Source organism: Hemitrygon akajei, chromosome 19 (genome assembly GCF_048418815.1).
Source record: "Hemitrygon akajei chromosome 19, sHemAka1.3, whole genome shotgun sequence".
NCBI classification, from domain to species: domain Eukaryota; kingdom Metazoa; phylum Chordata; class Chondrichthyes; order Myliobatiformes; family Dasyatidae; genus Hemitrygon; species Hemitrygon akajei.
In genome coordinates, this window is record NC_133142.1 from 74,220,233 (window position 1) to 74,245,374 (window position 25,142).

The window sequence follows — 25,142 nt, forward strand, 5'->3', positions numbered from 1 at the left end:
GCTAAGAAGTGTGGAGACGTTCTTTATCTCATCCACATCATTAGCATTACAATACAGTTCAACTCTCTCAATAAACAATTCTCAGTCCTCATTAGCACTATCAAATTCATCATTGATTAAGGCCATTGTCACATTATTGTTACTTTACCTCTGCCAGTTGTGCATCTCTCACTGTGTACTGTGCACTGTTAAGGCTGATTTATACTCATGCATATGGGCTACACTGCAGCCTACGCCATAACCCTGATTTTCACTTCTGTGTCGCTCTACGCCGTAGCGAGTGTGTGCCAAAACGCTAGTTGGCGGTGGGGTTTCTCTGCCACTGTGTTGAGTTTCTTTGTGAGAGACATGGACAAAGAAATGCATTTCAAACATTTTCGCATGTTGGCAGGTCGATTTGACAATTTGGTTCATCTATTTTGCATCAGTGTACGCACAGCCTACAGACATGGTGAAGAAGAAGCAACCGGAAATGCGGAGGAGGAAATGTGATGCTTCCAAGCAGACCAATCACAATTGTTGCGGTCTGTGTCGCCGTGACGCGCGAGTAACTTTTCTGGAGAGGTGCACGTCACCCTATTGCGTAGGGTACGCATTACCTACGACGTCGATGCGACGTACAAATATAAATCAGCCTTTACTCATGCACCCTCTTGCATCATTGACCACCTTCTCTGTATTGGTTCACTCTTCTCTTTTGCTGTCTGTTTCCCTTTCTTCAAATTCTGTCGTCTCCTAACTATTGGTGAAGTTGGTGATATTTGCTGCTCATTCTCATTGCCAATTTGTTTTGTCTGTACAACTGCATATCAAATAAAGGTACACACTCAGAGAAGTTAATGTGTATATTCACTTTGCAGAGAGAGCAACAATCACTGCGCATGTGCAAGTTAAGTCAATAATTAGTGCTAAGGGGAGTCATTGCACTAAAAGAAATAGATCCATATATTACAGAAACCAGCTGCTCAGCAGAAAGAAACAGTTAATGTTTCAGGTTGGGGGTCGGTCCTTCACTGGAAGAGGAGCTTAAAAATTATTTTTTTTCTTTCTCACAGATGTTGCCTGATCAGATGAAGGTTACTAACATTGTTAGTTTTTATTTCAGAATTAAAACTCCTCTAGATTTCTGATTTTATGATTTTTTTCATTGTTTTCATATTTTTGACTACAATGGAGAAGGCTAAAAATGGTGTAACCTATAGAAGAGCACTTAATCAGTGTCAGCAGCTTGAGGAATTATGCAAGTGTGGAAATCCTGAAATTACTTCCTGTATCATTGTGTAATAATGCACATTATGGTTTCACCATTATTACAAATTCAAAATCCATTTCAATGTTTAATAATAAGTTGTCTTCCTTTAAGGTGCAGAATTTTTGTACTGACTGGTTTAATATTCTACCTGGTGAAAGAGAGATACAGCTTTGAATCATAAATTGATATTCAGCCAACGCATACAAAATGATGGAGGAACTCAGCAGGCCAGGCAGCATCCATAGGAAAGAATATAGTTGATGTTTTGGACCTAGACCCTTCATCAGGACTGGAGAAAAAAAAGATGAGTCAGTGTTAGAAGGTTGTGGGGGGGGGGGGGGGAGAGGAAGAAGAGATACAGGGCTGGAGAAGGAGGAATCTGATAAGAGAAGACAGAAAGCCATGGAAGAAAGAAAAGGGGAGGGAGCATCAGAGGCAGGTGATGGACAGGAAAGGAGATAAGGTGAGAGAGGGAATAGAGAATGGTGACAGGAGTGTAAGCATTACTGGAAGTTAGAGAAATCAGTGTTCATGCCATCAGGTTGGAGGCTACCCAGATGGAATATAAGGTGTTGCTCCTCCAATGTGAGTGTGGCCTCATTGCAACAGTGGAAGAGGCCGTGGGCTGACATGTTGGAATGGGAAGTGGAATTAAAATGGGTGGCCACTGGGAAATCCCACTTTATTTTGGCGGATGGAGTGTAGGTGCTCGGTGATGTGGTCTCCAAGTTTACGTTGTATTTCGCCAATGTACAGGAGGCCACACCAGAAGCACCAGATACAGTAGGTGACCCCAACAGAATCATTGGCAAAGTGTTGGCTCACCTGAAAGGACTGTTTAGGGCCTTGAGTAGTACTGAGGGAGGAGGTGCAGGGGCAGGTGTAGCACTTGTTCCACTTGCAAGGATAAGTGTCAGGAGGAAGATCAGTGGGGAGGGACGAATGGACAAAGGGAGTCATGTAGGGAGCAATCTGCTCTCAGGATGAGGCTTTTCTTTCCAGAACTAAAGATAAGCAACACCTTATATTATGTCTGGATAGCCTCCAACCTGATAGCAAGAACATCGAATTCTCAAACTTCCAGTAATGCCTCCCCTTCACCATTCCCCATTCCTTTTCCCTCTTCTGACCTTGTTTCCTTAACTGCCCATCACCTCCCTTTGATGCTCCTCCACCTTTTCTTTCTTCCATGGCCTTTTATCAGATTTCCCCTTCTCTAGCCCTGTATCTCTTTCACCAATCAACTTCCTAGCTCTCTATTTCCTCTCCCAGTTCCACCTGTCACCTTGTGTTTCTTCCTCTTCCCCCACCTTCTAACTCTGACTCCTCATCTTTTTTTCCTCCAATTCTGCCAAAGGGTATTTCCCCAAACTGTCAACAGTACTCTTTTCCATAGATGCTGCCTGGCCTGTTGAGTTCCTCCAGCATTTTGTGCATGTTGCTTGGATTTCCAGCATTTGAAGAGTTTCTCTTGTTTGTGATTGATATTCTGTTTGTTTTAGGGCACATTTTAGGTTACAATTTATTACTTTTCTTTCTGGAAGCAATTGTCGAGATGTAAACAAGCCCACATCTTTCAGAAACAAAATAAAACATCAGATCATTTTTTGGGCCAGTTTTCTTGACTCCCCTTTGTTCTATCATAGTAAATTCTGTTAAAAGTTTTTGTATCCTCCTGTGATCTCTACTGAGCCTGGGGATTGTTCTATATTCAGCTACACTATTGTGATACATATGTACCAAGAGACCGAACAATCAAATGATCTAACCACTAACCGCAACCACCACTTAGTCTTACCCTTACTGCAGTAGAACATGTGTATCCTGGATTGACTTCCACAGCTAAGTGAGGACAGCCTGTTAGGAGAATATTGTAGTCCTCTTGAGTGATCACACTCCTATTGCATTGTACCAGCTGGGACTTCCATCTCAGATTCATTGTGCGCTCCATTTTGGAAATGGTACTTTCTATAGCTTGTGGGGCCATTTAGAATTTTGCTTTACCATTTAATTCTGAATGGTTGAAACTGTTTGCAATCACACAGTGTGGCTCTGTTATTCTCTAATTGAGGGGTTCTCTAATCCGTGATAGGGATCCATGACAAAAAAAAGTTGAGAATTCCCACTCTAAATTAAGTCCACCGAGGCTTTAAATAGTTGTTTGTTACATATGCTTGACTCAACAAACAAATTCAACAACTCAGAATAAGGATTAAATTCCTTGATGGTGACTGATTTGTTAATCTAATTCGTATATGCCAAAGTCTTATGCTAAACAGAGTGTTGTCACTTCAGGTTATTTAAATATCTCCATTTTGTTCCATCTGAAGCTTCTCATTCCTGATCATTTTTCCTCTGTGAATGCACTTGGTTTTCCAAATCCTTGCAGCTTCTTAACCCTTCTGTAATCTGCACTCACATGAAAAATGGACTGATGACATTCTGTTCCATTATATAGGCCATTAAGTAGTTTAACAGTGACAGAGTTCCTCTTGTCCTTACCTAACGTCCCATGAGCCTCTGCATCCAAAACATCCTCCTCCACAACTTCTGCCATCTTTAAAGATATACTACTATCAAACATATTTTTACCTCCCCCTGCTCTCCGCTTTTCGAAGGAATCACTCCGTCCATGATTTCCGTGACCATTCATCCATCCCCACTAATGTCCCTCCCAGCACTTATCCCTGCAAGTGTCTGAAGTACTACACCTGCCCATTGACTTCCTCCCTCACCTCCATTCAAGTCCTCAAACAGTCCCTTCAGGTGAGGCAACACTTCACCTGCAAATCTGCTGGGGTCATCTAATGTGTGTGGTGCTCCCTATATGGCCTCCTCTACATTGGTGAGACCTGTCGTAAATTTGGGAATCATTTTGCTGGGCATCTCGTTTCCATCCGCAAAAAGTGGAACTTCCCATTCTCATTCCCATGATCTCTTGTGCCAAGATGATGCCACCCTCAGCAAGTTATATTCTGACTGGACAGCCTCCAACCTCTCCCTCCCCTCTTCTTCTCATCCTCACTCAGGCCTCCTACCTCCTCCTCTCACCTGCCTATCACCGCATTCTCCTTCCATTTTGCTTATGATCCTCTCCTCTCCTATCAGATTCCTTCCTTTCCCACCCACCAGACTTCACCTATCATCTTCTAGCTATCCTTGTTCTCTCCCCCACCCTTTTATTCCAGCATCTTCTCCCTTCCTTTCCCATCCTGAAGAAGGGGCTTGGACCAAACCATCAAATGTTTCTTCATTTCCATAGAAGCTGCCTGACCTGCTGATTTCCTCCAGCATTTTGCGTGTATTGCTTTGGATTTCCAGCATGTGCAGAGTTTCATGTGTTTTTGATTTTCTACACGATTTTCTGTGCAATGAACTTACTCCATAGAATGGAAACTTTAAAAATATAGGTTTAAGTTATGCTACTTATTTCGTTAATGAGTTATAAGACATGTTCAAGCTGTTTAGTACTTTGGTGAGTTGACATCCTGACTCAAGGTCCAGATATGGTTTGACTGAAGTACTAAAGAGATTGAAATAATGGAAGCAGCTCAGGAAGTAGCTTTGAGGCTTTTTGAGTTATGGAATCTTAAACCTTTAGCAGGGAAAATGAGGTCATGTCTCCATGCCAGTTGGAAGAGAGCTACCAAACGTCACTCCAACATTCTCCACATATACCTCCAGGCCCTTTTTAACTGTAATGAAGACATCTACCTCTAACATCCTTTAATTTCCATGTTACCACCACCTGCTTTGGCATAAGGTTTGTGGTAGAGATATTTCCTCACCTCTCTTCAAATCTTCCACCAATGTAAATCTCTGTCCATTATTTTTGAACTCCTAACTGGAGGATTATGTCCTTCCTGTTTAAATATACCCTGCATAATTTTATGCAACTCAGTAAAGTCTCCCCTTAACCACCTCTGTTCCGAAGGAAACAACCCCAGTTTCCTCTGAAAGAGGTCCATAAACTGAAGAGGTATAGCCTTTCAAGCCATGAGACAATAGGACACAGAGCTTTTTTTTCTCTGAAGCAATGAAACAGTATACAAAAAGAAAATCCAATCTACGGTATAAAATTAGAGATATGGGGTAGAGGTTGATGCTGGTTTTATTTTTTTTATTAAAGTTAACATTAGACTGTATCTCAGTGTTCAGGCCCACAGTACTCAGGATATTATGGAGGAGGTAGAGGAAACATCCCACAATGTTACAATATTTTTTGATGTCATATTTGTAAGGACTAACTAATGAACCAAGGTGGACCTTGAGCCATACAATTTCATAGATGATTATTTTTAGTAATTCATATTGATAGAACAATAAAAATTTGGTTTGATATTGATATAGGTGTATGTGTTTCTTTGTTTTGTGGCTGTCTGCAAGATGATGTTTCTCAAGGTTGTATACATAATTAATGTACTTTGAACTTTGAAATAGTGCTTAGCGGCTGTGTTTGTTGATTAAAACAATTCTAATTATATTTCAATCTCTAATTTGAATTGACTCTAAAATCAAGTTCTAAACATATGAAAATAACATGCAAGAAGCCAATATGTGATTCATTCACCCCACTGTATATCAATGTAGTTCGGTTTTGCAAGGAAATCTTTTGAACAAGGTGCAGAAAAATGCTAAACCTACTCACAGGAAAATTAAAATCTGTGAAGTTCCTCTTTCACACCCAAAAGTGTTGAAATAAACCCTTGGAGACCATGGTGGTAAGACAGCCTTTTGTTACATAATAAGCTTGTCACCTCACTTTGAACATCTTCAATGAATGAAGCTTGATTATACAATTCATCATTTTATCTCAACTGTTGTGCCCTCTTTGTCAGGAACATTCCTAATGTCTAACCTTCATGCTTGTATGTCTGTTGGGTTTCAATAACCTAGCTAACTTGCACAGCTAAACCAAATTTAATTGTATTACCTGAACTCCTCATGTCTGCCATCCATGCTGTCCTTGGTTTAATGAGAGGTTATACATTTAGCTCACCACTTGAGAGCAACTAGAGGGCTAAACGCAGATGCTACAATTGTGATACATAGAATAAAATTTGTACCTACATGTTCTCTTGGTGCTTGAAGATTATTTTTGAACTGGTATGGTGACTATAAAGGAGGCAAATTCAATAGCCCATTTATTCATGGAGTGGAACAGCAGAAAGTGATGGAATGTAGCTCATTTGTCTCTTTGTTAACTTTTGTCATGTAATAGTGGGTCAGTACATCAGGCTGCCTCCTAAAGATAGAAAGCTTGCACTCAACTCACTCTCCAAATTGATCAGCTAAGATGCAAACATTCAACAAGTGTGGAAGAGTTGTTGGTTTAGTTGAAAAAAATGCAAGAGATGGAATCAGGAGTATCATTGGGATGGAAACGCTGCTTAGTTGTCATTCTTGTCAGATAAAATTGAAGAGTTAGAGTTGAGATGAAATGTTTGTCCCAATTTTTAAAAAATATTCATTTACAGGACATGGGCATCACCAGCTAAGCCAGCATTTATTGCCCATCCCTAGCTGCCTTTGAGAAGTTGGTGATTGGTCCATGATAGTCCATGCTTCATGTGATTCCTCTCACTCTACATCTAACCGATTAGCGTGACCTTTCTCATTTCTCCCTTGTATCTGGACCTCTGACATTTGAGGTCCTAATTCACAAAATTTTAAGTTGATGTTTCTATGCAGTGTGGATGGGGTTGCTATCATTAGAATGAGTGTATGTATTTAAAGGAGAACAGCTGTACAATGGTCAATGGTTATTCTTCAACAACATCATGAAAACGAATTATCTAAATCAACAGCTTATCACTGTTTCAGGATCTAACCTCTTACAAATAGCTTAGCACAGTTCCTACATTACAAAGGTCACCTGTAGTTGAATGTGTGTATATTACCTTGAAATTGTGTTCAATTACAAGTCTTTTCCTGATATTGTCAGTGATTAAAGTAGAATTCTATGTCCTGTGACACCTTATCTTTATGCAAACAATGAGAAGAAATTAGGGAAAGTGATGCATTAGTGTGGAATTAATGGAATTAGTGTGGTTTAGCCAAATGTCAGTTGAAGAAGATTGGTCATTTTAATCATTAATAAAATGTGTCAGAAATACCAGTTCACCTCCAAGTTTAATTAACAGCTTTAAAAGTTTAAAACAAATTATCCCAGTTGTTTATTCCTGAGCTAATTGAGTGATTTTGTTTATCTATTTTCAGATGGGATTCACAGCGTGACAGCACAGTGTGTACTGAGAGTAATTGTCATTACAGAGGAAATGTTGATCAACAGTATTACAGTACGCCTGGAAAACATGTCACAGGAACGATTTCTGTCTCCATTGTTGAATCACTTTGTGGAAGGCCTGGCTGCAGTCTTGTCTGCCCCCAAGGAGGACATATTTGTTTTCAACATACAAAATGATACAGATGTCAGTGGGAGCATTCTGAATGTCAGTTTTTCTGCTCTGGTGCCTGGTGGGAGTCAGAGCCAGTTCTTCTCCTCAGAGGAGCTTCAAGAACAGCTCTATATGAGTCGAATGTTGCTGACCTCTGTCTCTATGTTGGAGGTCCTTCCATTTGATGACAATGTCTGCCTGAGGGAGCCATGTGAAAACTACATGAAATGCATCTCAGTGTTGAAGTTTGACAGCTCTTCTGCATTCATTGCTTCAGGCTCCATGCTTTTCCGGTCCATCCATCCGATCACTGGTCTTCGCTGCCGTTGTCCACCAGGATTTACTGGGGATTACTGTGAAACAGAGATCAACCTTTGCTACTCAAATCCCTGCCAGAATTCTGGAGTATGCAGTCGCAAAGAGGGTGGATACACGTGCATTTGTCGAGAAGAGTTCACAGGTTAGTAAAACTGGAATTATTTTGCATCATAATAAAGTAATTTCATCTTGGTTTTAAAGACAATTTATGAACAATGTGCAGATTTTAATTGATGTACCGGTAGTCTTTTTAAAACATACATTTCTTTTAAAGGAGTGTCTGGTTGAACGGCAGCAACTTTGCACTGCCAAAAAAAAGAACCAAAACCTTGCAGATTTGCCTGTTACTTGATGCTGTGTCCCTTTGCAGCTGTCCAGTTGGTTTTAAGTTATGGTCAAGATAGCAAGTCACCTACTCCTATGCAAGACCAGCATCAGTTGCTCCCCAAATCCTTTGCATGCTCACTAGTCACCCTGTGGAAGTTATGTTATCCATCCTCTGCACTGTACAATGTGTGAATTGTGTCAGTAATATTAATATAATATTTTGCTTCGACTGAAGCATTGTAAGTTGTATAGTCTTTCAGCTTCTGGTGTTTGTAAATCTATTTCTGCAATATGCAGTGGATGTTATTCTTTGTGTAGTCTTAAATATTTTTGTAAACAAGCATTAATATTTGTATTATCAGCATTTTATTTTGATCTTACTTTCTCACTAATCAGTTTTTTTTAAAGACAAACGGTGTAGTTTTTTTGTTAATTTAGTTTCACTTTCTCTGGAGCAGAAAATGCACAAGCTCTGTTCTATAAACTTTCTCCTAATTGTGGTTTAATTTCTGTTACAAATATCACTGTCTAACACCTTCCAGTCCCTTACATTTTAAATTATTTTGTAAACTAAGATTTTGCCATTGGATATTAGATCCATCCATTCATTTTTTCTACAGTTAAGTAACTGCAATTACATTTATAGTTATATTTATTGAACATCTCCATTGTAGATCCCTGAAGACTGAGATTAAATTCTTTGCTTAATTGTGCAATGGAAACAAAACACCTCTGGGTTATTTTGAACTTTAACACTGCAGCCTTTCTCCTTGAATTTGGGCCAAAAGGTCTACTATAGATTGGTTCTGGATTACCTGTGTTTCATAATGAGTCCTCAAGAGAAATAAACAATTCCTCTTCCACAATATCCATTTCTCGATTAAGTTCTTAGTTCCGAGCCAGACTGAATTTTTGTATTGGAAGTGGGTTTAGAGCTCTCTGCAGCCCTATTAATTTCAGTTACCAAATGAAGCTTATCGTAGGAGTTACAGGGTCTGTAATTAGGTGTTGCTCATTACCAATACAATTTAAAGAAATCTGCACACAAGATGGAATTAGTTTTGGACATTACTTTGTTTCTTTCTAAATTAAGAATATTTCATATTCTGTTTCTGTGCCATATTGCCCAATAGGATAGAGTGGTCATTTGATCTGATTTTTTTTACTGAAGTGTTTGAGAACAATTTATTATTGCTATTTAGTGTACAGTGACAAATTGATAGTTTTTTTGGGGACTTTTGCTCTTCAATGGTTATTAATGATATGTTAACTGTTAAATCTAGTGATTTAACAATTTTTAAAGATACCAGTATATGTGGATAGATTACATATAGGGGATTAAGCAGAATTAGAAATATCCAGTCCAAGGAAACAAATAGATGTTTGATGGTACATGGAAGTTAGTCTAGGTAATAGATAGGTGATGTGATAATGTAAATCAGCAGTCATGTCCACTTGCTAAATTGGCCCTAATTTGAGAAGGCTAATTAAAATGAAACCTCCCTACAGAATCCATTGGTGATGGAAATTATCTTGTAAATTCTAGAAAGTCTAGGCTATTATTCAAAAGTCATGTGGGTACAAAACATGGATCAGAACACTGGCAAGCGTCTAGATGAATCATGCTGGTTACATTGCATATCCTGAAGAAGTAAATTCTCAGTGAAGAACCACAGGATGAACTCTGATCAATGGTGGACCACCAGTCCTCTAGACCTATGTTGTTTTCCAACATTATTAAATATTTATATTTGTATATGTACCAATTCTTCCCTGTTTTTTCCTAATGTTCTGTTATAATCCATCTTTTGAAGGGGTTTTATTTCATGCAAGTTTGACTGCCATGTGATATTTCTCATCCTTTAAGCAATTCCATCTGATTTGTCACCCTGCTGAAAAAGACAGTAATTTAACACAACATACCTTGATTTTATTCTTAACCTTTCGTGGTCCAACTTCCAATTGTTGTATTTTATTTTGTTTATTAATCTCTTGATTTCACAGTTCTTCCTTGCTTTCCTAATTACTTACATCTGGCATCTCATTGCATTCTTGTGTCATCCTGTCCTTGGTTGTTCATGCATTTTGTGCTCTGTGTGCTTCTTACCCAAAGATTTCCCCACATGTCACTTACTAATTCGTGGTGCTCCATCATTATTTACCAATTTCAGCACGTCAAAGTTTTGTTTTATTTTGGTCTTCATCTATTTCCTTCTCAAACATGCATTGTATAATGATGAAAATTGCTTTGATGCTCTTAGATATTCACTTCTCCATTAATCCAGCTGCTTCCTTTCCCAATGTCTGATCCTATGAAGATCGGCCTCTATTCCCACCCCATCCCTTCAAAGATAATTTCCTTCAATGTATTTCAAAGCCAAATTAAACAAATAAATAATCTTGTGATTTGTATACTCTGTCTTTCCTTTAATCCTTAACTCTGGATGCACTGACAAAAGGAGTGCAATGTCCATCCAGTGTTGCTTGTTTAGAAATGAACGAATACAGATGAATATTTCTCTTTCTAAATTTCTCACCAGACTTTCCTTTGACAGGGGCAGCAATAATGTATCATAGGACTCTAATTTATGATTGCAATAAAAGCTACTATTTCCTCTAGATTTCGTTTTAGTTCCCCACCAATAGTACACTTCTCGTCTTTTTTCTCTCTCTCTTCTTAATAACTTCAATTTCTTATTTGAATAGCATTTTGAGGCATAATATCATGTTGTGCATTGTGTATATATCTTGTTTTTCTGCTTATCTTCACAGGAAATAAAAACATTGTGCATATTACCCTACAGCAATGTTTCTTTTTCAACTGCTTGAATCTTTGCTCCTTGACACTTGCACCTTCACCTGCATGAATTCCTTTGGGATGTAACTGTAACTCTGGATGAAACTTTCCAGGAATTTTCCTCCCCTACTTTTACAGAACATCTGTATTTAAACTTCATTTCACAGCTTCTGAACTAGACTGCAGGATTTATGAGCATCAGGTTTAGTATCACTAGCATATGTCATTTTGCGGTGGCAGTACTTTGCAATAGAGAATAAAATCTATAAATTACAGTAAGAAGTATATATATTTACATTATATAGTGCAAAAAGATTCAAAGTACATTTATTATCAAAGAATGTATAAATTATACAACCTTGAGATTTGTTTGCTTATAGGCAATTGCAAAGCAAGGAACCCAAAAGAATCCAATTTTAAAGAAAAAGTAAGGCCAACTCCCAGTGCCTCCGGAGAAAGAGGAGGAAAAAACACACAACTCATGCAAACAATGGAAATGAGCAACACCAACAGCAAAACCAAATTGAGTCCTTAGATTCAATTTCCGGAGCAGCCCAGAGTAGGCCCAAAGCATCAGTATTCATTTCATCATTTAGCAGGGCAAATCGCCACAAAGTTCGCAGACATTAAGAACAGCAGCTGGAGGCAGTCTCACAGCCTTAGCTTCGTGGACAGAGGAGCTGCCAGACTATCTGGGGTTGTGTTTAAATTGTCTGAACCTCACATTAGGACCCAGCCCTACCACAGCAATTTGCTTCTGCCTAGATTTTGCTGCCGGAGAAGCCATTCTCAATCTTGACTAATCAGATCAGTGCCCAGAGCAATCCAACCTTACCTGACACCCTTGTCTTCCAGTCTATCTTTGCCAGCATTTAGATTATTCAAACAGCATATTATACCTTGCATTAGGACCCAGGCCTCGCAGCAGCAAATTGCTCTGGGCCTAGAACATGCTGCCCAGCAATTCACTTTGGATGTAGATTTTGCTGCTACAGAAGTTATTCTCGACCTCTCCAAATCAACCTGGTGCTTAGAATGATCTATCCTCACACCCAGGCCAGCTGGATGGGCATTGGAACTTCTCTGTCCCACCTTCTCCCTTCCTAATCGTTCAGTCCAACCAGCACAGCTCCAATTCCAAGTGTGTCGATTTTGCAGCACACCAGCAGGGCACATTTCATGAATTCACTTTGCCTTCACTTGCCTCTTCACTGTTTGTACCACAATTTACTTAAAAAAGTGTTATTAATAATGATTTTAATTGAATTCCTTTGCTTTCAAACAACCAGTAAGCTGTTACACATCTTTGGTAGCACCATCTTGGAGAGGAAAAAATACTGAGGTAATGTTCATGGGTTCATTTTATGTTCAGAAATCTGGCAGAGGGGACAAAACTGTTCCTGAAACGTTGAGTGTGTGTCTTCAGGCTCCTGTACCAATGGTAGCAATGATAAGAGAGCATGTTCTGGGTGATGGTGGTCCTTAATGATGAATGCCGCCTTTCCGAAGCATCACCATTTGAAGGTGTCCTGAATGCTAGGGAGGCTAGTGCATATGATAGAACTGGTAGAATGTACAACTTCCTTCAACTTTTTCCAATCCTGTGCTGTAGCCCCTACCTACCAGATTGGGGATGCAACCATTTAGAATGCTCTCCACAGTATATCTGTACAAATTTGTGAGCATCTTTGCTGACATATCAATTCTTCCTAAACTCTTAATGTAATGTAGCCACTGTTGTGTTTGTTTTTGGTAATGGCATCAGTATGTTGGGCCTAGGATAGATCCTCAGAGATGTTGATACCCAGGAACTTGAAACTGCTCACCCGCCGTGTGTGTTCCCTCAACTTTTCCTTCCTGAAGTCCACAATCAATTCCTTGGTCCTACAGACATTGAGTGCTGGGTTATTGCTGTGACACTGCTCAACCAGCAGCTCTATGTCACTCCTGTATGCCTTCCTGGCTAAATAGGAATAAGATTTTAAGACAGAGTAAGTCTGGTTTTACTAGACTGGGAAGTAATGTAGCAGATGTGGATTGGAAACAGAGTTCAGTCTCAGAGCACTGTTGTAGTATTGTTTAAAAGAGGAAGAAGGGATAAACAAAGTAATTATAGATTGATTGGTTTAATTGGTGGTGTGCAAATTATTGCTAAGGGAGTGCATAAACATTTAAAGTAACTACAGATTAATGACGGCTAGTCAACAATGATTTGTTAGGGAGAGGTAGTGTCTGGCTAACTTGGTTGAATATTTTGAAGAGGCAAAGGGGAAAGTTGAAGTGGATAATGTATTTGTTATACTGTAAAATTCCTACCTGACACCTTTAAGACTTTAATACTAGACTGGCAGATTTTAGATAAACACAAGGGATTTTGTAGATGCTGGAAAACTTGAGTAATGTACACAAAGCTCAGCAAATCAGGCAGCATTTATGGAGGGGAATAAACAGTCATAATTCTGCTCCTGTTTTCTTTTATTGTATGCTTTTGAAGGTTACATGTCCTATAATGTAAGGATATATGGAATATTATGAAGCTTGAAATGCACTAATTTTACTTCAGTTTATTTATACTCATTTTGAGTCAATAAATCTCGGAACTACATCCACCATGTTAATCTATTTGAATGTTTTCTCAATTCAGATGATCAACCAAGTTTATTTGCACAATAGTGAATCAATTCATAGTGAATGCTCTTAACTTATTGTGTGGAACCGTGATGTTTCTCAGCGTACTGCAAAATAACTGGTTATGAGAATCTCTGTGGAGAAGCACTAGTTTGTACCTGAACTGGAAGGGAACTTTTATCCTAGCAAAAAGGTTTGCTATTACTGCACGTTGGGTTTAATCTAGAGTTGCAAGGGGATGGGAACCAGAGTGGCAGAATAGTTAGTGCTGAGGTTGTGGAGACAGATGTAGTTGAGACCTTGGACTAGTGGTCGCCAACTCGTCGATCGCGATCGACTGGTTGATCTTTAAGACTTTCTCAGTAGATCCCAAAAAAAAAGAAAAACAAATACACAGATACTGTTGAGAGATTGTTTCTGGGTTGCGGGGTTTTAGTTCCGATCTTTCTGCCCAGTGCGCATACGTGTAGCCCCCCCGTACTACACAGTGTAATTCAGTGGTCCCCAACCACCGGGCCACGAGGAAACAATATGAGTCAGCTGCACTTTCCTCATTCCCTGTCACAGCCACTGTTGAACTTGAACCCACGCGAGGTCATCAGTCGCCTAAACGCAGTGACACCCTCGCGCCAGGTATCACTGGTTGGCCTCAGGTAACCGGTGCCACATGCAGCCGGCGGGAAGTGCCATTGCTACTGGCCTGGAGCGCGGACAGATGGGCGCCACCTCTAAACCTGTTTAGCACACCGAATGTTCTTGGGGAACCCGGTGCTAAAAATATACGCAGACGACCTAATTCGGGCTCAGGGTTCTGAAAGTATCAGAGCAGCTACCTCGCTTCAATCTACTGAAACAAACTTTAGTCGGCCGATAGATCTTACAGGGGGGGGGGGGGGCGGACGTGCACCCTGTCGCACTCCTTGCTCGGTCGGTCAGTCGCTCTCTCTGGACTGCGACCACCGTGGACCTGGCACGAGAACAGCCGCACCTGGCCAAGGCGTCTGGCGGCAGGCGGGCGGGAGGCTGACTGATGAGGCAATGAAGAACTCAAAACTGCTTCAGTACCCTGAGTCCAAGCAGCCTGCACTTAAAGACAAATCCATTTGCGTTTTTTTCCAGCGGAAAAAATGTGAGCAAGCGAGACAGCAGCTAAGTGCTGAGAGCAACGTAAACTAAATTGCAGAATAGACTGGACATAAGGAACTTGCTTCGAGTATCACTGTTTTCCCGTTGTGTTTAAACCCCCCCCCCCCCCCCGTCGACTGGTCCGTAAGAATATTGTCAATATTAAACCGGTCCATGGTGCAAAAAAGGGTGGTGACCCCTGGTGTTCATGTATTATTTCTACTTCCAGGTTGCGGGGTTTTACTTCCGGTCTTTCTGCGCATGCAGGTAACTAATCGATTTGGGGTCGATCTCGCCTTTCACTAAGGCCGAGGTAGGGGATCTTGGGCTTTTAAAGGTTGGTGACCACTACCTTAGACAGTCAGAAATCAGAAGGTTGAGTATGGTGCAAATAGCACCTCAAGCTGTGTATAGCAGGAAGTATCACAGGAAAGGCAGATGAGCTCAGGCATGGATCAACACCTAGGGTTATGATATTGCAACCATGAGTGAGACTTGCAGGAGGGGTAGAGCTGGCAGCTCAATATTCCAGGGTTCCGTTGTATTACACTTGACAGAGCGGGCAGGACTAAATTTGGAGTGGGCATAACTAGTCAGGGAAAATATCATGGCAGTGCTCAGTCAGGCCAGACTAGAGAACTTTTCTAGTGAGCTGTTAAAGGTGGTAAGAAAGGTACAATCACATTATGGGATGTAATTACAGATCACCCAGCAGTCCGAGATAGAGGAACAAATTTGTAGAGAGACCAGACTGTAGAAAGAAGCATAAGGTTGTTATAATAGGTGATTTTAACTTTCCACATAGTGTCTGTGACTCCCATATGTAGAAGGATTAGATGGGATAGAGTTTGTCAAATGTGTTCAGAAAAGTTTCCATAATCAGTATGTAGAAGTCCCATCAATACAGAGTGCAATACTTGATCTACTATTAGGGAATGATACAGGGCTGGTGATAGAAGTTTATGTAGGGGAGCACTTTGCATCTAGTGATCACAAGCCATTAGTTTCAATGTAAATATGCATAAAGATAGGTTTGGTCCGTGTGTTGAGATTCTAAATTGGAAAAAGGCCAGTTTTGATGGTATCAGAAAAGATCTGGCAAGTGTGGATTGGGACAGGCTGTTTTCTGACAAAAATGTACTTGGTAAGTGGGAAACCTTTAGAAGCGAAAATTTGAGATTACAAGACTTGCCTATGCCTTTCATAATAAAGTAAAGATAACAGGTGTAGGAAACCTTGTTTTTCAAGAGATATTGAAACCCATGTTAAGAAAATAAGGAGGTGCAGTGCGGGTATAGGCAGGTAGGAACAATGAGGTGCTTATGGAGTACAAGAAATGCAAGAGAACACTTAAGAAATAAATCAAGCGGGCTAAAAGAAAGCATGAGGTTGTCCTAGCAAACAATGTGATGGAGAATCCTAAGGGATTCTACAGATATGTTAAGAATGAAAGGATTATAAGGGACAAAATTGGGCCATTGGAATATCAGAATAGTAATCCGTGTGTGGAGCCAAAAGAGGAGGGGGAGGGAGATCTTAAATTAATTTTTTGCTTCTGTATTTACTCAGGAGATGGACACAGAGTCTATAGAAATGAGGCAAAGTGGCATCGACTTCTTGGACACCCGGTACAAATTACAGAGGAAGAGGGTTTTGCTGTCCTGAGGCAAATTAGGATGGATAAGTCCCCAGGGCCTGATGAGGTGTTCCCTCGGACATTGCGGGAGGCAAGTGCAGAAATTGCTGGGGCCCTAGCAGAGAATTTAAATCATTCTTAGTGATAGGTGAAGTACCAGAGGATAGCCAATATTGTTTCGCTGTTTAAGAAAGGCTCTAAAATTAAGCCAGGAAATTATAGGCTGGTAACTCTGACATCAGTAATGGGAAAGTTATAGGAAGGTACTCTAAGGTATATACTATAAGTAGTTGGATGGACTTACACTATTAAGGATAGTCAGCATGGCTTTGTGTGTGGTGGGTCATGTCTAACCAATCGAGTCAAAAAAATCGAGTTTTTCAAGTAAGTTCCTTGGAAAGTTGATGAAGGCAAGGCAGTAGATATTGTCTACATGGACTTTAACAAAGCATTTGACAAGATCCTTAATGAGAGTTTGGTCAAGAAGGTTTCAGTTATTTGGCATTCAAGAAGAGGTGAGAAATTAGATTTGACACTGGCTTTGTGGGAGAAACCAGAGAGTAGTTGTAGATGGTTGCCTCTCTGACTGGAGGCCGTGACTAGTGGAGTGCACAGGGATCAGTCTCGGCCCATCGTTGTTTGTCATCTATATCAATGATTTGGATGATAATGTGGCTAAGTGGATCAGCAAATTTGCGGATGACACCAAGATTGTAGTGGACAACAAGGAGGGCTCTCGTGTTTTGCAGTGGGATCTGGACCAGCTGGAAATATGGGCTGAAAAATAGCAGATGGAACTTAATGTAGACAAGTGCAAGGCATTGCACTTTGATTGTACCAACCAGAGTAGGATTTACACAGTGAATGATAGGGCACTGAGGACTGCGGAAGAAAAGAGAGATCTGGGAATAAAAGTCCATGACTCATTGAAAGTGATGTCACAGGTAGATAGGGTCGTAAAGAAAGCTTTTGACACTTTGGACTTCATAAATCAAAGTATTGAGTACGGGAGATAGGATGTTATGTTGAAGTTGTATAAGACGTTGGTGAGGCCTAATCTGGAGTATTGTGTGCAGTTTTCATCACCTACCAACAGGAAAGATGTAAATAAGGTTGAAAGTGTACAAGGATGTTGCCAGCTCCGGAGGACCCAAGTTATAAGGAAAGATTCAATAAGTTAGGACTGTATTCCTTGGAATGAAAAAGATTGAGAGGAGATATGATGGAGTTATTCAAAATTATGAGGGTTATAGATAGGGTAAATATAAGTAGGCTTTTTCCACTGAGGTTGTGTGGGACCACAGCCAGAGATCATCAGCTTAGGATGAAAGGTAAAAAATTTAAGGGGAACACGAGGGGAAACGTCTTCACTCAGAGGGTCCTGAAAGTGTAATGAGCCGTCAGCACAACTGCATGTGAGGTGGATTTCAACATTTAAGGGAATTTTGGATAGGTACAGGGATAGTAGAGTTATGGAAAGCTATGGTCCCAGTGCAGGTTGATGAGATAGGCAGTTTAAGTAGTTTGGCATGGACTAGACATTTGCATTGGTGCTGCTTCCTACATCCATGCTGGGCTTATCAATTTCATCAACATTGTCTCCAACTTTCACTCTGCTCTCAAAGTTACTCGGTCTATTTCTAACACCTCTCTCCTTTTTCTCACTATCTCTGCTTCCATCTATCGAGAAAGACTATCTACTGATATATTTTACAAATCTACTGTTTCTCATAGTTATCTTGACTATATCTCTTCCCAGCCTGTCACTTGTAAAAATGCCCCTTCAAATCTCGGTCTACTCTGTGTGTGTTCTGAAGGTGAGATTTTCTATTCTAGAATTTCTGAAATGAGATCCTTTTTCAAAGAAAAAGGTTTCCCTTCCAGTACCATCGACGCTCCCCTCAGAATCAGAATCAGATTTATTATCACTGGTATATGTCCTGAAATTTGTTAACAGCAGCAGCAGTTCAATGCAATACATAATATAAATAACTTACAGTATATGTATATTGAATAGATTAAAAATCATGCAAAAACAGAAATAATATATATTTAAAAAGTGAGTTAGTGATCACGGGTTCAATGTCCATTTAAGAATTAGATGGCAGAGGTGAAGAAGCTGTTCCTGATTTGCTGAGTGTGTGCCTTCAGGCTTCTTTATCTCCTATCTGATGGTAACAATGAGAAAAAGGCACGCCCTGGGTGCTGGGGGTCCTTAATGATGGACGCTGCCTTTCTGAGACACCGCTCCTTGAAGATATCCTGGGTACCTTGTAGGCTAGTACCCAAGATGGAGCTGACAAAATTTATGGCCCTCTGAAGCTTCTTTTGGTCCTGTGCAGGAGCTTCTCCCCCCCCACCCCCCCACCCCCCGCAATACCAGACAGTGATGCAGCCTGTCAGAATGCTCACCACGGTACATCTGTAGAAGCTTTTGAGTGTTTTTGTTAACATACCAAAAATCTTCAAACTCCAAATGAAGTATAGTCGCTGTCTTGCCTTCTTTACAGCTGCATCGATGTCTTGGGAGCAGGTTAGGTCCTCAGAGATCCTGACACCCAGAAACTTGAAACAGTGCAGTCTCTCCACTTCTGATCCCCCTATGAGGATTGGAATGTGTTCCCTTGTCCTACCCTTCCTGAAGTCCACAATCAGCTCTTCCATCTTACTGACGTTAAGGACGAGGTTGTTGCTGCGACACCTCTTCACTAGTTGGTATATCTTGCTCTTGTACACCCTCTCATCTCCTTTTGAGATTCTACCAACAATGGTTGTATCATCAGCAAGTTTATCGTTGGTATTTGAGCTATGCCTAGCCACACAGTCATGGGGATATAGAGAGTAGAGCATTGGGCTAGGCACACACCCCTGAGGTGCACCAGTATTGGTTGTCAGCAAGGAGGATAAATTATCACCAATCCACACAAATTGTGGTCTTCTGGTTAGGAGGTTGAGGACCCAATTGCAGAGGGAGGTACAGAGGCCCAAGTTATGTAACTTATCAATCAAGATTGTGGGAATGGTGGTGTTAAATGCTGAGCTATAGTCAATGAACAGCATCCTGACATAGGTGTTTATATTGTCCAGGTGGTCTATGGCCGTGTGAAGAGCCATTGAGATTGCATCTGCTGTTGACCTATTGTGGAGATAGGCAAATTGCAGTGGGTTCAGGTCCTTGCTGAGGAAGGAGCTCAGTCTAGTCATGACCAACCTCTCAACCTCTCATCCTCCATTCCCCACATATCTGCCCTCGTCCTTCCTCCCTCTTCCATAGAGTTAGGGTTCCACTTGTCCTTACCTACCACCCTGTGAGCTTCTGTATCCAGCATAACATTTTCCATCATGTCCGCCATCTACAACAGGATTCTACTACATATCTTTTCCTACACCTTCTCTCTCACTCTTTGCAGCAATCACTCTTCGCAGCAATCACTCTTCATGATTCCCTTGTCCACTCATCCCTCCCCGCTGATCTCCCTCCTGGCAGGTGTGACGAGTGCTTCACCTACCCCTTCACCGCCATTCAGGGTCCATTCAGTTCTTCCTGGTGAGACCACCCTTCACCTGCAAGTCTGTTGGGTCACCTGTTGTATCTGGTTCTCAGGTGACACCTCCTGTACTTCAGTGAGACCCGCTGTAGATTAGGGAATCATGTTGTTGAGCACCTTCCCTCTGTCCGTCGCAAAAGAACATTTCTTGGTGGCCACCCATTTTAATTGGACTTCCCATTCCATTCTGACATGTCAGTCTATGGCACCACAATGTGGCTACACTCAGGTTGGAGGAGTAATGCCTCATTCCTGCCTGATAGCATGAACATTGATTTCTCCAACTTTTTGATGATTTCTTCCCCCTTTCCCTTCTCTTTTTCCATTATCTGTTCTGGTTTCCCTCTCAACCTTTCTCCTCTCCTGCCCACCACCTCCCTCTGGTATTTTTCCTTTTCTGCTTTCTTCATGGGCCACTGTTCACTCCTATCATGTTTCTTTTTCTTCAGACCTTTACCTCTTCTTCCTTTCATCTCCAAGCTTCTTTCTTCTTTTCACCCCCCCACCTTTCCCACCCACCCATCTTCCCTCTCACCTGGTTTTACCTATCACCTGCCAGCTTGTCCTCCTTCCCTTCATCCACCTTCTTATTCATGCTTCTTCCCCATTTCTAGCCTTGGGAAAAGGTCTTGATTGTTCATTTCTCTCATGGATGCTGTTTGACTTGCTGAATTCATCCAGCACTTTGTTGATGTTGCTCAAAATTTTGAGCATCTGTGGAATTTCTTGTGTTTTAATTTATTTCCTTTGTTTGGCCTTGTCCTCTATGCCTCCTATTCACTCTTCTTGAGTGAATAATAGGTTCAGTTATGTTACATAACTATTTTGCTCAGCATTACTTCATTAATATCTATTCTACAAAAGCATGCACAGGAAAGGGGGTTTGGGTCTGTTTGCCCCAAGCTGATGCAAAGATATTAGTTATATATTTTAGAAATATCAGGTGTTTTAGCTTTTATTTAAATATTGTTCTTCTGTCCCTGGCTGACAACATTTCCAAATGCTGAGATCCTCGACTATGTAAAGAATAACATGATCTGATGAATGTCACTCTGTTACTTGTTTGAATTCCATTTCTAAATACAGTATCAAAATATATTGTTTTAATAGACACGGGGGGAAATACAAAGCAGCATTGTTAATCTTGTAGACTGAGCATATAAATTGCAAATTAATGTCAATATAAAGCCATGAACAACCAAGTTTATGAACAAGACAATGACTGGATTTGTAATAAATACTATTGAGCTGTATTTTCAAAGGAGGAATGATAATTACACATGCAGCTAAGAAAATAAGAGTGTAAATAGTATAATAGAGCAAGGGACAAATTTACAGATCATAAAAGTAGCAGAATCAGAATTAGGTTTATTATCACTATCCTATAGGGCATGAAAGAAATTTGTTGTTTTGTGGCAGCAGTGCAGTGCAAAGACATTACATGACTATAAATTAATGACAAATGACTATACATGACAAAATAAATAGCGCAAAAACAGGGATTATGCAATGGTGTTCATGGGGTCATAGATTGTTTCTGAATTGGTCTTCAGGCTTCTCTACCTCCTCCCTGACAGTAGTAGTGTGAAGAATATGTGTCCCAGATGGTGAGGATAATTAGCCGTGGATGCCGCCACCTTGAGGTACTGTCTCATGCAGATTCTGTGATGGTGGGGAGAATTGTGTCCAGCTAAATCTATAGCCCTCTGCACCCTTTTGCAATCCTGTGGATTTGTCACTCCACACCAGGCTGAGATGTAACCAGTCAGAATGCACTCCACCATACATCTATAGAAATGAGCAAGTTTAGTGACGTATTCAATGAGCAACCTAAATATCTCGGGATGCTATCCCTTAGTAAAATATTCTTCCTTAAGCAGGCCAAAACTCTTATGAGGTACTCTACTAATGGTCTTGATAAAGGCCTAAGCAGGTATAGCAAGGCTTCCTTATTACATTTCATACTTGGAAATCTCCTAACATGGTAAAAGGAGTACCAAATTGAGGTCAGGCAGAGTACCACTTTCCCAGAGGTTGTCTAAGGGTTTGAGAGGTAGGGGGATAAATCAAGGAATTGATCGACTAACAGAACATACAAATCCCAGCCCTAAGTATTTTTGATACCAAGTTAAAATGAAATTAGTGGAGACGTGAGTCTGGTACTTGATTTATGCATTTGTTCTTCACACTTTGAATGCCTAGGCCTGAGACTGACAGAAAATCCCATTTTCAGTCTTTTGAGAAGCTGAAATGCAATGCTTGGTAGTTTTGCTGGCTTTGTACATAGTAGCAGTGTTCTATTTTGCTCACATTTTTGTTGATTTATTTACAATCCCTGGTTCATCCCTCCTGCATTCCAGTTGGGAATTTAGAATGCTTGGTTGTCAAAGCTGAAAAACTGTCAAAAATCTCACACAAAGGGCAGAATTTATTTTGAACATTAAATAGCAGCCAAGCTTCTGTTGTGGAATACAGGAGATGTTTCAGTAGAGCAAGCATAATAAACATTAATGACAATTGAAAGCAGAGCTGTCTGAACATGACTAACAACTTGGCAGTGGACAATATATCTGTGAGCTGCTCTGTTTTCCATTTTCTACTCATTCTTGGATTTAAATTTTGGCCTGTCTTTGTATTTGTGCATGATTTCACAGTGAATACTTGAAAAGGAGTTGCACAAGCTTCAGTTTACATTTTCAAAGATCTATTTGGTACAAAGAATATTTAATTTCTAAACATAAAAGAGCTGCTAATGGAGATAGTTCATTTTTGTTTAGTGATTTATTTTACAAACCATTATGAATATACTATTTGTATCAGCATTGATGTATAGCTTTGTTTAATGTGGAGCAAATCTATTTACCTCTGTGTTCAAAATAAACACAATTTAATCCATCATCACTTGCTGCAAGAATATGACCTTTTACCCCCCCCACCCCATTTCTCATGTTGGTAATCTCAGTGACCCATCAAATATGACTGACATCATATAAACAATCTGCCCTCGACTGAAATAGATACCTTGAATTTAAAATAGATATAGTCAGATTTTCTGCACCTAGTTTTCTGTACCAGTCTCAGTTGGCTATAGAGTTAGACCCAAAAATCCCTCTGTACATCAACACTGTTAAGGGCCCTGTGATTAACTGCATACTGCCTCTTTATGTTTTGATCTCTCAAACATCTCTCATTTATCTGGATTAAATTCCACTGCTGTTTTTCTACCCATATCTGCAGCTGATCTATATGCCACTGTATCTTCTACACTATCAACAATGCCAGCAATGTTTGTATTGTCTGCAAACTTTAGTAACCCATCCATCTACATTTTAATCCATGTCATTTGTATATAATACAAACAGTAGAAGTCCCAAAATGGATCCCTGCTCATTGACCACATTTCTTGGGTAAATCAGTTCAGAACCCAAATTGCCAAGACACCATAGAATCCATGCATCTTGATCTTCTGGATGAGCCTACTGTACAGAAGCTTATCAAACACCTTACTAAAATCCACATAGACAACATCTACAGTTCTACCCTGATCAATCATCTTCATCACCTTCTCAAAAAACTCAGTCGACCAAGTAAGACAAGTCTTACCCTGTACAAAAGTGTGCTGACTGTCCCTATTTAAGCATGGCTCTTCAAGTTGTTTATAATTCCTATCCCAAAGAAGCTTTCCAGTAGCTTCTCTCACTGATGTGAGACTCACCATTCTATAGTACTAAGGTTATCCTTATTTTCTTTCTTAAATGACGTAACAATATTAACTACTTGCTGATCCTGTGGGACCTCACCTGTAGATAAAGAGGATTTGCAGTTCTTGATCAAAGCTCCAATAATCTCATCCCTTGTCTCTGTCAATAGCCTGGTGTATGTTCACCTTAATGTTCTTCAAAAGACTTATTACTTCCTCTTCCTTCGTCTCAGAATGCCCTAGCACATTAGCATACTCCACGCTGATCTCTCTATCCTTTACTTTCCTGTTTCTTGGAAAATACCAATGCAAATGATTCATTTCTCCTACATCCTCCAGCTCCAAGCACACGTTCCTTCCTTTATCCTTGAATTTTCCTACCCTTTTCCCCTTATTATTCTCTTGCTCTTGATGTAGGTTTAGAATGCCTTGAGATTCTCTTTCATCGCACCTGCTGAGGACTTTATAGCCTCTCCTGGTTCTTGAGTTCTTTTCTAGCTTGCTTATAATCCTTAAGGGCACTGTTTGATTTTAGCTTTCTAAACCTTACATGCACTTCCTTTTTCTTGACTAAATTCTCCACCTCTCGTGTAAGCCAAAGGCTCTTTACCTTGCCAATCTTCTGTGATTGTTCTTTAAACACCCTCCATATCAGATGTGTAAAAAACATAACATAGAACAATACAGCACTGTACAGGCCCTTCGGCCCACAATTTTGTGCCAACCCTTGTACATGCCCAAACAACAGCTGTTACCAATTAACTTAACCTTGTTCCTGCTTAATAGTTTCATAGCTTTCAATTTACTACTCTCCTGCAAAAGAGAGCATGAGTACTTACCCTTTTTCATAGCTGTCTTAAAGCTTATGGAGCTGTGGTCAGAGCTCCTTAAGTGTTCTCCCATGAAACATTGGTCACCTGGCCAGGCTCATTACCCAACACCAGCTTCAGTACGGCCCTTCCTCCTGTTATACAATCTACATACTGATTTCCCTATCTTGGATGTATCTAATAATTTCTGCCCCATCTAAACCTCTTGCAGTTAGGAGGTCCCGCTCTGTGTTGGAGAATTTGAAGTCACTCATGACAACAACCTGGCTGTTTCGGCACCTTCCACAAACAAAAGAAAATCTGCAGATGCTGGAAATTCAAGCAAAACACACAAAGGCTAGAGGAAGTCAGCAGGCCAGGCAGCATATGTGGAGAAGAGTACAGTGAATTTTGGACCAAGACCCTTCAGCAGGACTGGAGAAAAAAGATGAGGAGCCAGATTTAGGAGGTGGGGAGAGGGGAGGATGAAACAAAGTAATAGGTGAAACTATGTGGGGGAGGGGTGAAGTAAAGAGCTGGGAAGTCGATTGGTGAAAAAGTTACAGGGCTGGAGAAGGGGGATTCTAATAGGATGGCCTCCTCT

General features: G+C 40.5%; 1 protein-coding gene across 3 annotated transcripts in view; it reads left to right on the forward strand.

Moving 5' to 3' along the window:
- Positions 1 to 25,142, forward strand: part of celsr3 (cadherin, EGF LAG seven-pass G-type receptor 3) — a 355,541-nt gene that overhangs the window by 56,125 nt on the left and 274,274 nt on the right. For all 3 annotated transcript variants that reach the window (XM_073072880.1, XM_073072882.1, XM_073072881.1), the window contains exon 2: positions 7,472 to 8,110. In XM_073072880.1, the coding sequence (XP_072928981.1) occupies positions 7,472 to 8,110 (639 nt within the window). The remainder of the gene's footprint in view (positions 1 to 7,471; positions 8,111 to 25,142) is intronic.